The sequence below is a fragment of the Leguminivora glycinivorella genome, chromosome 18, assembly GCF_023078275.1.
Source record: "Leguminivora glycinivorella isolate SPB_JAAS2020 chromosome 18, LegGlyc_1.1, whole genome shotgun sequence".
In the NCBI taxonomy this organism is placed as follows: domain Eukaryota; kingdom Metazoa; phylum Arthropoda; class Insecta; order Lepidoptera; family Tortricidae; genus Leguminivora; species Leguminivora glycinivorella.
The window spans coordinates 16940442-16956221 of NC_062988.1; the positions used below are offsets into that span (position 1 = coordinate 16940442).

Consider the following 15780-nt stretch of genomic DNA (forward strand, 5'->3'; position numbering starts at 1 on the left):
ATCTAAACTTCTACCTATATTTTTCACTAAGCTCTTCTATCTACACTACATATAATATAGTTTGTGTGCTATACGTTTCCCCGTTTCGGGGCCCTTCCTCCGGGTTCGAGGCTGCTACCCTTCCTCTCCGGACTCGAGGCACTCACCCTCTACTCGCCGCTCGAGTCCGGAACGCTGCTCTACAAGATCTTCCTGCAACTATTCTTCCTCTTCACGCTGTTCCTTCTTCAGACAAGCCCGGGACAGCCTACGTTCGACGCGTCGTCCCCGGCCTACTATCAACTAAAATCTGCTCAGGCAAGTGAAACCTTAAGGCTTTGTTTCGCGGAATTTCCTACCCTTCATCTCAGTTTCTTTCCCCCGTCCCTCTGACTTTTATTTCTGTTTTCTCTTATCATGTGTAAATAAACTTGTAAATATATATCTTCTTTTTCATTATCTACCTCTACATATAACGCTTATAAACGTTATATTTTATTTTATAGATATATTATACAAGTTTCTGTGTAACTTGCCCCCGGCCCCCCTCCCAATGATAGAGTTTTGTAATAATACGTCGACAGCGACAAATATCTATAAAATGATGCCCCTCATCATAGTCGAAAGAGAATTTCTGTGCTGAAGACTGATTGCATACGTGTAGAGAGAATTATTTGTTAAAAAAAACTTTCTTGTCCTGGCCTCGTAGTCGAATGGCATTTCTGCGATGCCAAACGCCGCAGAAATGCAGTCTGGCCCTGTCGCGCCAACATGCAAGAGCGATAGAGATAGATTACATTTCTGCCATTCGGTTACGGGGCATGCCGGCGCGGCGTATCATGCTTCCAATTTTATCACTTATCCACGTGGACAAGACATTTGTCACGCTTTGGCAAGTATGTCAGTGTGAGAGTGACAAATGTCTTATCCACGTGGATAAGTGATAAAATGGGCATTGCAATATTATTTACGTAGGTATGTGTCCCATGACCCATGAGCCGTGGCAAATGCCGGGATAACGCAAGGATGATGATGATGATGATGTGCCACTACCGTAAATATTGCAGATTCCAAACGTTTAAGTCAATTATCGATAAAAAGTCAATTATCAATTCAATTAATGGAACTTGAGACAGATCAAAGCATGGCTCAATTACCTCCAGTTTGTAAGCAGCACGCCTACTAATCAGTCACAACTCCCCTAAAATAATTACACATTACTTATACTAGGTACCGATTAAGCCATCGCTCCAGCGGTTTTATTCATTTGGCTTCCACAAATTCCAAAAAGATTCCGATCTCAAAGTCAAATTACGCAATTAGTCCTCCGTTTTGTCTTTTCATTTCGTTCTAACAAAAGCGAAGTTTAAATTAAATATTGATGGTTTCATTGTTTTATGAATTTGCTTTAAAAGGGTGCTTTTTGATGCAACTTAACAAAAAATACCAAAATTATTCCATGGTTAAGGTACCCTAACCATAAATGCATTTAATAAAATTTAATAACCTTAAATGCATTTAATAAAATTTAATAACCTTAAATGCATTTAATAAAATTCAATAATGTAAAACGACTTGTACAAATAAAAGCTCCAAAATGATACAGTTTAAATTTCAGAAAAGATCATGAACCTACATTTTGACCTCAGAATATACGACGTTGAAAATTTCCGACTTAAATATCTTATATCAAATAATGATACTCTACTCTTTCTTCCCTTTGGAATGAGTTTCGTATCGATCACCAAAAAAAAAGGAATCTTCATTCCTATTCGGTGGTATATTAGGTACCTACTCTACATTTAGCTATTAAAATATTAATGACTAAATAAGAGAGAGTCATTTTCAAGTTTATAAAGGATTATTATTTTATTTTACCCAAATATTACTATTTTGATTTGTACCACAGCTCAGAATGTTATGAAAATATCGCACGTTACGAAAATGCCTCCGCGCGCAACTAGGCCAGTCTAAATGAACTCCTGCCATTTTGCCGTAAAATGTACCAAATGAGGTTTTTGTAGCAAATATCGAACTTTGTTTAACAAGCATGTCTTTTACTGGCATCTTTACTCAGAAAAAAGTTATTTTTTCGGTTGCGAGTTTTTTTATATCGTAGTTCATAAACATCACTAACAATACAATGTGTTACAACATTTTAAACACGCACCTACACTGCACTCATAGTAACCGCTCAGTCGTGGTGTCAGTCATGTAGTACAAACCTTTTAAAACATTGGGCAGAATAAATTGAGAACTAAATTAGATTATAATTTTATTAAGGAAAACAAATGAAACTAGTTGAATGAGCGTCACAAAATAAACAAAACTATGTGGTACAATTGCGGAACTACACTTAAAAACTACATTAATATTTTAAGGATAGACGAATGACCAAAAACACCGCGTATATGGAAGCGTGGATAGACGAGCATTTTTTTTTTTTTCAATAAAAAAATTGTTTTAGGGAATTTTAGGTGAATTGTACTCAGAACCACGAGTACTTTCAAGTTCACTGGGAGACAAAAAGTGTCCCAGAATTTCCATATATTTTTGTTACTTTCCTCTTTTGTTACCCCATACAACAAGTACGGAAAATGGTAACAAAATAAGAAAAAATCGTATGGGACAATTTTTTAACTACTAGGATTGAAAAAGCTAGTAATTCTGAGTAGAAATAGCAAATTTTTTTTTTCAAAAATATCCCATTTCATAAAAGTGGCAAAAAAAGAAATGCTCAGACAACAAAGCTCGATATTCCTGGTGCCTCCAAAAGTCCACATGACCACGAAAAGTGGTACCTGAAATCTGAACAGGCCGTCGAAGATTATAATAATAGTAGGTATCTCTGGTTTCGGAACTGTAAAGAGTGAACTTTTGGAAACTGGGGATGAATAAAATAAAATTGCACACCACTAAAACTTTGAGGACGTAGTCATACCCGCAAGGTACAGTGACCTTGTCCTTGCGGATTATTTTTGGGAGAGAATAAGTATGCAATAAGCAAAAATAGGCAAATGGGAGCATTTGTGGAGACCACACATGGCGCCATTTGCGGAAGTTATACACTACTCATGGAGATAAAACTAGCTCGTTAACAATTAACATATGATAACTGACATTGCTATAATGTCTTCAAAATCCATTTTTAATATGAATTCTCCCGCGTTCACTCTGTTAAATTTTTAATAATTTTGACCAAAGATGACAATGATAACATCCAAATGTGTCGCGTTGCTGTTTGTAAAGATTTTAAATTTTTCATTAAAAATGGTAAGTTCATACTATATATCTTTGTTTTCATTCATTGCTCTTAGTCGAAGGACAAACTTCGTTAAACTGGGTCTACTTCTCTATCAGCCTCTATTCCGTAAATTTTGTCCTTTTTATTTTAGGGAGGAAAAGTCCCCGAATCTGCCCACACTAATGAATCAATCGCCCCTGTTACCTCAAAAGTTGATGCTAGCACGCAGACGACACGTCATTTCCCGCTAAGCGTGTTAAGGTGTTTTGAAACTTTTATTGATACATAGTTGTATTTTCAAAGACTTTAAAAAAGTACTACTTATACCAAAAACGGATCGTGCTACCACATGACAGCTTAGTAATAATAATACTTTTATCAAAAACAACGTTAAACTTTTTATGTGCATGAAAGATGCACGTCTTTCAACTCGTTGCGTTTTCACAAAATTGTGTGCCATACATCCCTCGTGGTACCTATAAATATATGAAACCGACAAATATCTGTAGTGTCTGCACGTTACAACGGGCGATAACGGAAGCAAGCATATGGGAATATGTAGATTACAGAGAGTCACAGAGATCCCAGAGAGACTGTAACATGGCAAACCTGCATGTTGCAGTCGCCGCGCGCACTGGCCGCTAAGAAGAAAAAGTACGGCCATATCACGCGTCTTTTGTTTTTTTGCACAAAATTTTCTCTGCCGGGGAAGGCTCATATACATTTCAAGTGTTAATTATTTCATTGCATTTAAAACTTGTGAAATACTTCTATTGTAAAAACAGTGTGTTTGTGTTGGGCTGCCTCTTATGCAGGTACTTATAATTGTATAATATGTGTAAATAGTTAAGTTTATTCATTTAATGTTGAAACCTAATCCAAGTCTTATTGTACGTCACTGTTTCGCGAAAGCGAATAAGGCCTGGGCTAGGTTCCGACTGCAGACCTAAGCACGCACGATTGTTGCAGCCCTTTCTTCTACTTTAAAATTTAAGAAGAACTTTGCTGAACGTCGCTGCTTATACTACTCAGCGCTGGAACATCTTCAGCCTGGTTTCTGTACAACTCGCGCAGTGGCACCTGCGGACAGACCACGTATACGGCTAGACGAAGACCAGCAGAAGGAACGTTGAGGCCAGTGACGATCTTTTACTACCTACTCGCGTACTGACAGACATCTCTTAATTTATTGTATATATTTTTCATTATATTGTTATTTACTTATAGAACCTTGGTTTTATTTCTCCGCTGACTAGCCGGCTACAAGACATGTTTACAATAATATTTGTTGTAGGTATCTCATTCGTTTGTGTATTAATTTATTTACGTTTAGTCTTTTTCCGGAAAATAACTTTTTGCTTCTTTATTTAAGTACCTACCTGTGAAACGTTTGAGTCCTGGAAATCTATAATGCTCTTATCTAGTTTTTATTAATTATCAAACGTGTTGCACCTCAATGATAAAACAAAAGATGGATCCGTGGACAGTCTTGACAGATGTAATCAAATTAAACACACCTCTATCAAATCATTTAGTTAATTCACAAAAAAGTGAATATAAGCTCAACACCATGTAAGGGTTCTATTTTCTCCAACCTTTTTTCCTATTTTGCGTTTGGTGTTGGCCGATATGACAAACTTCAAAATTCAAAATTTTTATTCGCTCTTCGAGACGTTTTAGGAAAACGCCAGAACATCGCCGGTGGGCTTGAGTCAAGATCTGTTTACGTTTTCAATCTAAATTTCTACATATTTCTTAAAATCTTCTATCCACATACATAGTTTATTGTGTAGTTACGTTTCCCCGGTTCGGGTAAGTGTTGTAAATTTGTACATAATCTGGATATAAGTTATCTTTATGACCTCTGTCTCTTCCTTTCTTTCATATCTCAGCTCTACCACACCTTCCTGTTTGACTACTATATCCGTGAACACCAAAGTGATACTGATGGGTCACTTCCCGACTTTGGTGGGCCGGGTGTGGTAGTCACAAACCCTTTGTGACTATCCTAACATACATTTCTTTGATTATTGTGTGTTTAGTTAAGTAGTTATTTCACAAATATTAATGAATTTTGATTATGTTTTACAATCTGACGATCTTTTTGTGAATTCATGTTATTTTGAGACATCTTTAATTGTTAAATACTATTAGCGATTATCAGGATGTTAAATTAAATGAAATCATAAAAACCAAATCGACTAATTATTTATTTACAATTTACAATCAATCACATTATTACTAAACACTCAAAGTAACAATCTCGAATATCAGAATAATTAACAGATTAGTAAAACATACGAAATCTACAGACTATGCACAGAATAATAAAAACACGACACGAAATGAACAAATGGGTATACGGTTAGTCTTAACGTTTACTTCACCAGATCGGGATTCGAAAAGAGACCGGTACGACGGGTGCGCTCGCTTATAAAGGTTCGTGAGGGGGGGTTGCTACCCTACTGTAGTGACGTAGCGTGGCGTCGCGCTTAACCTTTATCTATCTCCTTTTACGGCCTCTCCTGACTCGTGGTCGCCCTCGACCACGTGGTCGTCTAGGCTCGGGCATCAGCGCTTCTCTAACGTCATTGTTATTGGCTATGGGCCTGCCGGAGCTCTCTGTAGTGTGACTGGCAGATTGTTGGTGGTGACTCGTGCTTGATACGGCTTGGCTCTCCTCGCTGTTGGGTTCTGGAGGCATGGCGGCGCTTGTAGTTGGACCCGGAAGGCTGGCATCGGCAGAGAGGCTGTCAGTTGCTGCAGCAGCATCTGAATCAGTAGAGATCGTGCCAGACGTAGTGTCCTCCTCGCCTAGAAACAATAACAATGGATTAGAAGCACGTTCATTAGAGGCCAATTTTAGAAGACAGAGGCTCCTAGTTTGCATGTCTTTATGACGGACATAGGCACATTGTTTGCTTATCCAATACAACTGTCTTAGGGTAGAGGCACCGAGTTAGCGTAACCCTTCATACAAAAAAAAAAGGGGATTGAAAATCCCTTGACTTTTAAAGGACATAGGCACCTTGTTAGCGTATCCCCTCATAATCCAACATGGACAGAGGCACCGAGTTAGCGTATCCTCTCATAACCTTATCAGGGACAGAGGCACCGAGTTAGCGTGTCTGTCTATGTAGGATCAAATACAGAGGCACGTTGTTTGCATGTACACCTACATAGAATGCATAATTATACTCACTGTCAAAGAAGGCGGCACATGACTCGGGGGTCCATTCTCCGCGCCATATGACCATGTGCTCAGCCGCAGCCTGTGTTGTTTTGCCATATGAGCCACCAACCAGTCGCAGGTTGTAGCGACCGTGTGGCAGCACTCTCGTGACGCGGTAAGGTCCCCGCATCCCGGAGTCCAGCTTGCCAGTCATCTGCGAAGTTTTAATTACAAAAACCATATCATTAAGTTTAAATATGCGCTCCGCCCGGCGATTTTTATTGACATGCTGATCTTGTTTTTGCCGATTTTCATTTAATAATTCGGAGGCGCGTTGTCTTTGTAGCTCTCTAAGGCCTTCACGGTTTGGATGAGTGTTATTAAGAGCTACATCACGAATAATGGTCCGTATTAATGGTGTTGTACCCTCAATACCAACAAGCAATTGTAAAGGGGAAGTTTGAATTGTTTTTTGTTTTGTGCTATTAATAACAAGTTGAAGCCTCCAAAGGCTGGTAGACCACAGAGCATTTTTTGTGGCCTCTACGCGAAGCATGTTAAGTACAGTTCTACAATACCGCTCCACTTGTCCATTCTCACCGTGCATTTGAGGAGTTATAAAATGTATGCTAGACCCTACGCTCTTTACCCACCCTTGGAACTGAGAGCTTTCAAACATACGACCCTTATCGCACACTATAAGATTAGGTGTACCAAATAAAGAGATTGCATTAGAGAAACAGTTCTGCAATTCATTCGCATCTTGTTTAATCATGGGGTAAAGCAAACAGTATTTTGAAAATGCATCTACTATCAAAAGAACGTACTTATAGCCTTCTGATTCAGGCAAAATACCTAATGCATCAACATGCACTGTATTAAAAGGCACATCGGGCTTGTGCCATGAAGAAATCGGTTGATGTGGGGCTCTAGGTACTTTCTTTGACGATAAACAAATCAAACAATGTGCTATATATTTTTTCACAAAGGCGCGTAATCCAGGAAACCAAAAGTGTCGCAAAATGAGATCCGTGGTCTTATCAATCCCAATATGATCATGTTGGTCGTGAAAAATACGTAACAAACTCAATCTGTGGCCCTTGGGTATAAAACACAGTAACCTGGATTCCTCGCCGGTAGGAGAATATTTGTAATACAACAGGTCATTTTCCACAATATAACGCGACGAGTCAAGTTCATTATTGTTAACTTTATCGATTAAATCGCGCATTTCGTCGTCCGCGGATTGAGCAATTTGTGCCCAGTTTTTTGGTTTATCTATGTGGTAAACGTCTACAGGATTTCTACTCAGATAGTCTGCGTGTTGCATCATTACTCCCTTTCGGTATTCTATCGTAAAGTTGAAATCCTGCATATCCATCCACCACCTCGCCACGCGTGGTAGGAGATCCTTTTACGCTCTGTCAATTTTAATGCGTTACAGTCTGTTATTATTTTGAAAGGAACTCCTAGCAGGTAGTGGCGGAAATGTTGCAAGGCTTTTACAACAGCGAGGGTCTCCAGTTCATAGGAGTGATATTTCGGTTCGGCACCTTGAGTAGTCTTACTAAAATAGGCCACGACACGTCTACGATTATCATTATGCACCTGAATCAGTACTCCACCATATCCAATGGAACTCGCATCTGTGTGTAGTTCCGTTGGTAGGGAAGGATCGAATACTGCAAGCACGGGCTCATTAGTAAGACACTCTAATAGATATTTACGAGCTTTAACCTGTTCCTCACCCCAAATGAATGGAACCCCTTTCTTAGTCAATTTAGATATGCAAGCAGTTTTAGCCGCATAATCGGGTATATATCGCCGGAAGTAACCTGCTAAACCGAGTAATTGCCGTATTTGGCGTACGTTCGTGGGCACTGGAGAGTCAATCAAGGCTTTTATTTTCCTTTCGCTCGGCCTAACCTGACCATGTGATATTATTCGGCCTAAATACTCTACTTCTGTAGCAACAAACGTACTCTTTTTTAAGTTAATTGAAAACCCGGCGGAGGTCAACATTTCAAGAGTTTCACGTAAGTTATCAAGTGCTTCGTCTACGGTTGAGGCTAAAATTAAAACGTCATCTATGTACGTCAAAACTTTACCAGCGTCTATAAGAGGCTTCAACGTCTTTGTTATTATTCGCTGATAAACAATTGGCGCGTTGGAGAGGCCATACGGGACCTTTAGGTACTCAAAGTGCCCTTCAGGTGTAACAAAACCCGTTTTTGGAATTGAATCGCTATCCAGTGCTATCTGGTGGAAGCCAGTAGCCATATCTAAACAGCTAAAGTACTTGCTTTTGCCAAGACGGTCAATGTGGTCTTCTATCAGTGGCAGTGGAAAGCGATCTTTTACTGTAATGGCATTCAACGCACGATAATCTACGCACATACGGTCTTTTCCGTCACGTTTTTTAACAAGGAGTATCGGGCTAGCGTATGGTGACTGCGACTCGCGAATAATACCTTTATCTAATAGATCACGGACTATCTCGCGCACTTTAGATTTCTCATCGATAGACATTTTGTACGGCCTATAATTAATAGGAGTGTTACTTGTCAATTCAATGTGCATCTCGCCCGTAGTAACAGTTGTATGGGCAGTGCCTTCAATCAAATGGTTTTTAAAGCGGTTAATGATTGCAGACAATTTTTCGCGATCGCTCCCGGTGAGCGGACTGTTGATATCGCACTCATTAAGTGAGTTATTGACCGGTTGTTGCTCATTGGATTGTACATGTAACACGTCCTTTTTATTGCCATTAATACTCGTATGAGTAAGGTGAGTGATGTAATGTTTACCATTGAGTCGCAGATATGCTATCCCCTCGCCATTCAAAGCATCCGTACCAATTATCACAGGCACACTTATACACTCGGGAGGCACGATTAACAAATCAACTTTTAAAGCGTAATCAGCGAATTCTACTAAAAATGTCACGTAACTAGTGCAAACGATATTACCGCCTATACCGCGCAAAACTTCGTGTGTGGGTAGTTCGGTGTGTTCAAAATATTTTAGCACAGATCTACTAATTAACGAGAAGCGTGACCCACTGTCAATCAAAACATCCGTAGGAATGCCTTGTATTACCGCCGTTGTAATATCATTGTCGTTCGAACTACCCTTTAATTCTCGACAAAAATTTACATTGTTTTTGTTTCGTGATTCTGATCGTTTCTTAGCAAAGCATACAGTCTCGTCATGACCCGGTTTTTTACAAAATGAGCATACGATCGCGTTCGGAATAGACAAGGTGGCAGACGGCTTTTTATCATCTTTTTCTTCTGACGGTTTAAGTCGTTTAGGACAAAATCGTTGCGGATGGCCTATTTCCAAGCACGAATAACATTTTAATTCCCGATTAGGCGTATTAAAAGTACGACCTCGTTTTCGGTTATTTGTTTCTACCTGCCTGCCGCGTGACAGGCGTGTGGATGATTGCCCAGTATTTGAATTAGGCTTCGTATAAATAGAAAGAAACTCTATTAGATCTTTAGGCAGTAACTGAGCGTTAGTCGCGGCGGCACGAATCTGAGCATCAGTTATTCCTCGTATAACAATAGCAACCGTCAACTCGTCGCTCAAACCTTTGACTATGTTCAATCTTAGCAATGAACGTCTTGCATATTCTGCATACGTGGTATAACTGTCAGAATTCGTAGACATGACACTATACAAAATGTTAGCGACATCGATTCTTCGTGAGCATAATGGTTTAAACTCGAGTTTAAAGTTTGTCCACGAACGATCGTTGGTAACCCACTCATTAAGCCAACTACGAGCATCCCCTTTCAAGCAGTTAGCTATCCTAGAAAGACACTCATTGTCATCCCAACGGTTGATATCGCGCGCTCTTTCAACTTCCTCACACCAAGAATCGATATCGTGTAAACTTGGATCAAAATTTGAAATATAATAATGGTTGGATCTTACTTTTGTCAATGCGGTAAGGGCCCCTATAAGCCGGTCGGTAACATCATTTGCAGCAGTAGAACTCTCACCGACGGTGCTAGTACTTGACCCGGGTGGTAACGACGGAGCCCGCAAGTCGGATCCAGGAGCGTGGAGTAAGTCCGGGGCGTTGGCCGCGTCCGCCTCAGTGGCGTTCGGCTCCACGTGGCTGTCGGCGCCATTGGTCGCGCTCGGGAGCGCTGACGGCGGCGGCGCGCTGTCCTCAAGTGCGTGAAGGCGCGCCAATATATCGCCAAGCTGCTGTTGAAAGACCTCCGCATCTGGAACTGATTGATTAGTCTGCCTACTCCTACCCCTATTACGAGTGGATCTATAGGCCATAGTCAATTTGCCTTTAAGTTTTAGATTTAAATCATGTTCTCCGTTTATAAAACGATTATTAATAGGCGTTAGGTACTATCCCGTTTCTGATATTAGCGATTATCAGGATGTTAAATTAAATGAAATCATAAAAACCAAATCGACTAATTATTTATTTACAATTTACAATCAATCACATTATTACTAAACACTCAAAGTAACAATCTCGAATATCAGAATAATTAACAGATTAGTAAAACATACGAAATCTACAGACTATGCACAGAATAATAAAAACACGACACGAAATGAACAAATGGGTATACGGTTAGTCTTAACGTTTACTTCACCAGATCGGGATTCGAAAAGAGACCGGTACGACGGGTGCGCTCGCTTATAAAGGTTCGTGAGGGGGGGTTGCTACCCTACTGTTACCATGTTATTTTCAAGGAGAAATAAATAAATCTATCTATCTATAATTCTTCTTATGGCTGTTCCTCTGGGCTTCGAGGCTACTACCCTTCCTCTCCGGGCTCGAAGCATTAATCCTCTTCTGACTGCTCCTTCTTCAGAAAAGCCCGGGACAGCCTGCTCCCAACATCTGTTCAGGGAAGTGAACCCTATGGCTTGTTTCGCGGAATCACCACCTATCAGCTCAGTTTTATTCCCACGTCCCTCTGGTTTCTATTTCTGCTATTTCTTCTGCTTTGTAAATAAACTTGTAAATTTATTTCTTCTTTTCATTACCTACCTACTTCTACCACCATATATGACGCTAAACGGCAGCTTAGTTTTATTCTCACGTTATAAAAAAGCTGTCAAACGTCATAACCATAAACGCATTTTCTGGACTACGATAACATATTTCACACAAAAGTGTTTACGATTTTCTGGAAATTTTCAAGGTATGTAATGTTGAATATTATGCGCCTATGCGCCTTAAAAAAAAGATGGATGCATCCGGCCCATTGCTGTTGACTCCACTTTGCGCCGTCTCGCAGCCAAAATAGCTTGCCACTCTATCCTTGAGGACCTTGCTTCAGAACTACAGCCTGTACAGCTCAGTGTTAGCATTGCTTTCTAGCGGGGCAACGGAGCCAGCATGCCTGGATGGCTAGCCGAATGGCACAATCGCTCACGAAACGCTCACGAAACGAAGCGCTAGTAGATATCTATCTCTATCGCGCTTGCGTATTGGCGCGACAGAGCCAGCGGCGTATCGCTTTCGTTTGGCGTCGGAGAAATGCCATTCGGCTACGGGGCCTGGGTGGCTAGCCGAATGGCACAATCGCTCACGAAACGCTCACGAAACGAAGCGCTAGTAGATATCTATCTCTATCGCGCTTGCGTTTTGGCGCGACAGAGCCAGCGGCGTATCGCTTTCGTTTGGCGTCGGAGAAATGCCATTCGGCTACGGGGCCTGGGCACCTAACCCGACGAACAGGACCTGGGTCAAATTTTCTATTTGTAAGTTTTAACGTAAGTGTTTTATTATTGTGTTAAGTCAATAGAGTACGAAGTATCGAAATAGAAAAACAGTAGTTATTTCAATAGTTTGAGTTAAATTGCGAAAAAAGGTTTGAGGCAAGAATATTTATTATCCCATCTGCATCCAACCAAAACTTGTAGTCAATTCAGATATATATTTAAATTGGCATATCGGCTATAAAGCAATCTGTGTCACAAGCGTCGCGGACGTACGCAATGCGGCATGGGTAATGCGTTTCTTATTTCGTGTTATCACGATTACGTTCCAGCATGTATGCGTAATGGGCATCAAGACCAGTCGCAGCAGAGTTTATTTTTCAATACGTCACTTGCTAAAAATACTTTTTACAGACTGTACGGTTTTTTGAGGGATCATATAATAAAGAGACATTAATTGTTGTACCGTAGAGTACGCTCATCGGCAAAAACTCCATATGATTATAACCGACTAGGAACAACAGTTTAAATTAAAAAAAAAAACTCAAGGATACGGAAAATAAATACTGAAAATGTTTATACTCGTGAAGATGCACAATATTTTGTTGTTTATCCGTAAGTAAAGAACTAATTATTCGTAATTAAAGATACTGATCCACAATAACAGACATAGTATATTTTACCACAATAACAAAACAAGTCCTGATTTTCAAAAGATTATTTTTTCCTTTATTAAAAATAACAAACAGTGATTTTCAGGTATATTAATTTGTTTTAGCGTTTAAAAAAACGTTTGAAATAATGTCATTTTCAAAAATGATTGATTAGTAGTCCCGACAAAAATAAATTAGTTTGCTCATATTAGTATGATAGATTTAAAGTTCCTGTTTGGTTACAGAAATGATCCTTAAAAGTAAATAAATGTACACTGATAAACAAAAAATAACAAAAAGCTCTTCTAATAAATCCCTGATATTTCTAAATCTAACAATTAGTTCCATTATCTACCCGCACAGCCGCACACTTTATTATTGGCATATCTACTTTCAATGTTGAATTTCAGACAATAAGCTTCTAATAATAGATATTCTATAAATATGTTTCCTATCAACAAATCTCCAATAACGTCTCTCTCATAATTAAGAACGCGGAAGGAAGTTTCACCCCCTTCTCAACCGAGGGGTTGAAATAATTTAAAATAATAAACAAGCCGAAATCGGTCAGCCCAGAAAATGGGTCGAACGGGATAACGATTTATTAGGGATTGTTTTAACTTTTGCTAGGGTTACCAGGAGTCGGAATTGATTGGAATTTTCAATGTGGGTTTGTGAAATTTGTTGATTACAATTTTTAAGTATGTGTTAAATTTCGTCCGGTCGTGTTGTACCGTTGACTTGAAAGTATTGCTTTTGGGATCATTTCCCTAATATTAACTAAATAATTTCATTTGTATGAGAAAGGTTCTCGAAATTGAACCGAAACATGTCGAACGCTATATCGACTTAATACGTGAGTAACCCGCTTAAAATATTTTTAAATATGTAATTTCATTTGTGTGTAGATTAAGTAAAATTTAACTCGTTTTAATTAGAATGGAGGTTGAGGGAGGCGATGGCTGAGATACGCGTCATACTCGTGAACGGGTGTTGTTTGTGGAGACCGGTCTGTTCAAGCTTACCTGGGCCACATATTTTGTTAGATTTTTTAACTTTACTTTTGAGCGGTTTGCGAGACACTACATTTGGTTCCTGTAAGAATTAAACTTAAGTAAGTAATGTCTTAAGAATGACACTAGAGACCATCACGTTAGTAGCTATATATTGGGAGTTCTGCCCCACTCCTAATGCTCCAGCTTCGCTTCGCTCGCTGTCGCAGTCGTGGTCCAGAAACCCCCAATATATAGCTCGTATCAGTGGGGTAGAACCCGTTTCCCTATACGTAGTCGTATCATTGGGGTAGAACACCGAGATGCATTTGGATTTTCTCGATACGTAGCCGTTAACGTTGTATTCAGCTAAATCCAAAATATTATGTTAAGTGAGGGTTGATTTTATGTTACGATAAAAAAATGCAAAAGGCTTAACACAACGGGTACTGCTAGCATTGCACCCACCAGATCTTGTTCTATTTGAGAACCAGATCTCGTAACGCACCATCATAGCCCAGATTTGCATCGGGTAGAGGTTTGCCGGGCTAGGTTTATTACGGTGTTTTTCACACTCTCACAACACAGACTTGGCCAGAGACTGTAATGTTAGAGTATGGATGGGATCTCCAACGTTACTACGACCGTCTAGCAACATGGATCACCCGTGTAATACAGCACCTACCATGAGACAGGAATTTATCGCTGTATACGTCATCACGTATGTGTTTAACCGTCATCACGTTGTAGTGTGTCATGCATACATACCCTGCCCAAGGTAGGGTTATTAGAACCAAGTATGTTGCACACGCCACCGCGTTACCAAGTCAATGTCACAAGGTTGGCCATGCCTCGCAACATCGAAGAGGTAAGAGTACCTGAGACTATCGGTCGGTATAGCCACAGTCACTCCGACATGCCTTTCATTGTAAATTGTATATATACAAACGAATACAAAAAACTTCAATAGCGCGATGTAGACCTGACAATGTGATTGGTTGTTAAATGTGACGTTGGTGTTACGAGATTTAACGTAATTTGCCTTTACTAGTACCGATTTCAACCATAGTCCGATCGTATTCAAGTTCAAAATACATTTATGTAATTTTATCTTCATGTAAACTTAGTTCATAATGTAAAACCAACAAAACTTAAAGTAAGGTTAAATCAAAAAACAATGTTATCCACTGAAAATAAAGCATAATTTTTATTTAAGTCTATAGTTACATACATACATATGATCGTAAGACTAACAAAGTACGTATGTATTAATACTCTAAATTGTTTATGAAACGTAAATAGTCGAACCTGCTATGCTTTGTCTTTGTCATACTTTGGATATAATATATAAATAAACAAGTGACGGAACATGCGATAACAGGTAGTCGAGTCCGATATGTTGATATGTAATAATCCGATTAAAGAATAAAATAAGAGATTGGTTACTGTTTCTACCTAAGTCATATACGCATCTAAGTTTATGAACATAATACTGATAAGCTTAATGAATGAAAAGTAATGGTAATACAGACTGATTAAATAAAAGATAGGATTTAAACCCTTATTTTTGAAATGATCTACAGGAAAGACGCGAACCTTTTTGCTTTTCACTATCGCAAATTCAAATTATTTTGACAAATAAGTCTATTGAAAAGAATAGTGTATTGAATTTAAGTTAATTACATTTATATATATATATAATAGTAATAATTTTTTCTGCATATCAACAACTATTATTCGAAATGACGCTTCTGTTGTGTTAATCACAATGTGTCGAGGTATTTTATTTCAATCAACAATGTCGCTGATATGAGAATTGCATGTTACTTACTGAAAATGATGACGCTGTGTTTATTGTCCTATACCATGATATTATTTAACCAACATTCTATAAAGGTGAGTTGTGTTTTATTGTATGAAACATTGTTGTTCTTTAATGATTTTATAATAATTTAGTGTAAATAATTAATGCATATAATATGTTAATACATATTATATGCATTGAAGAAGGTTTGTTTTTAAGTTGTTTTCCAT

The 15780-nt window shown here is 38.9% G+C and overlaps 1 protein-coding gene across 1 annotated transcript; it reads right to left on the bottom strand.

Annotated features, from left to right (window-relative positions):
• Positions 1-5413: 5413 nt before the first annotated feature.
• On the bottom strand, positions 5414-11080 carry LOC125236047. The gene is made up of 3 exons (XM_048142737.1): positions 10338-11080; positions 6426-6609; positions 5414-6037 (listed from the first exon to the last, which is right to left on the bottom strand). Exons 1-3 carry the CDS (start codon positions 10695-10697, stop codon positions 5727-5729), a joined length of 855 nt encoding a protein of 284 aa, XP_047998694.1. The 5' UTR covers positions 10698-11080; the 3' UTR covers positions 5414-5726.
• Positions 11081-15780: the final 4700 nt, after the last annotated feature.

Excerpts from the sequence above, each read along its gene's own strand:
- LOC125236047 (XM_048142737.1), bottom strand. The coding sequence starts at position 10,697 with ATGGCCTATAGATCCACTCGTAATAGGGGTAGGAGTAGGCAGACTAAT. Across the intron at positions 6,610-10,337 it reads CCCTTACCGCATTGACAAAA|ATGACTGGCAAGCTGGACTC; the intron begins GTAAGATCCAAC and ends AAAACTTCGCAG. Across the intron at positions 6,038-6,425 it reads ATGTGCCGCCTTCTTTGACA|GCGAGGAGGACACTACGTCT; the intron begins GTGAGTATAATT and ends TATTGTTTCTAG.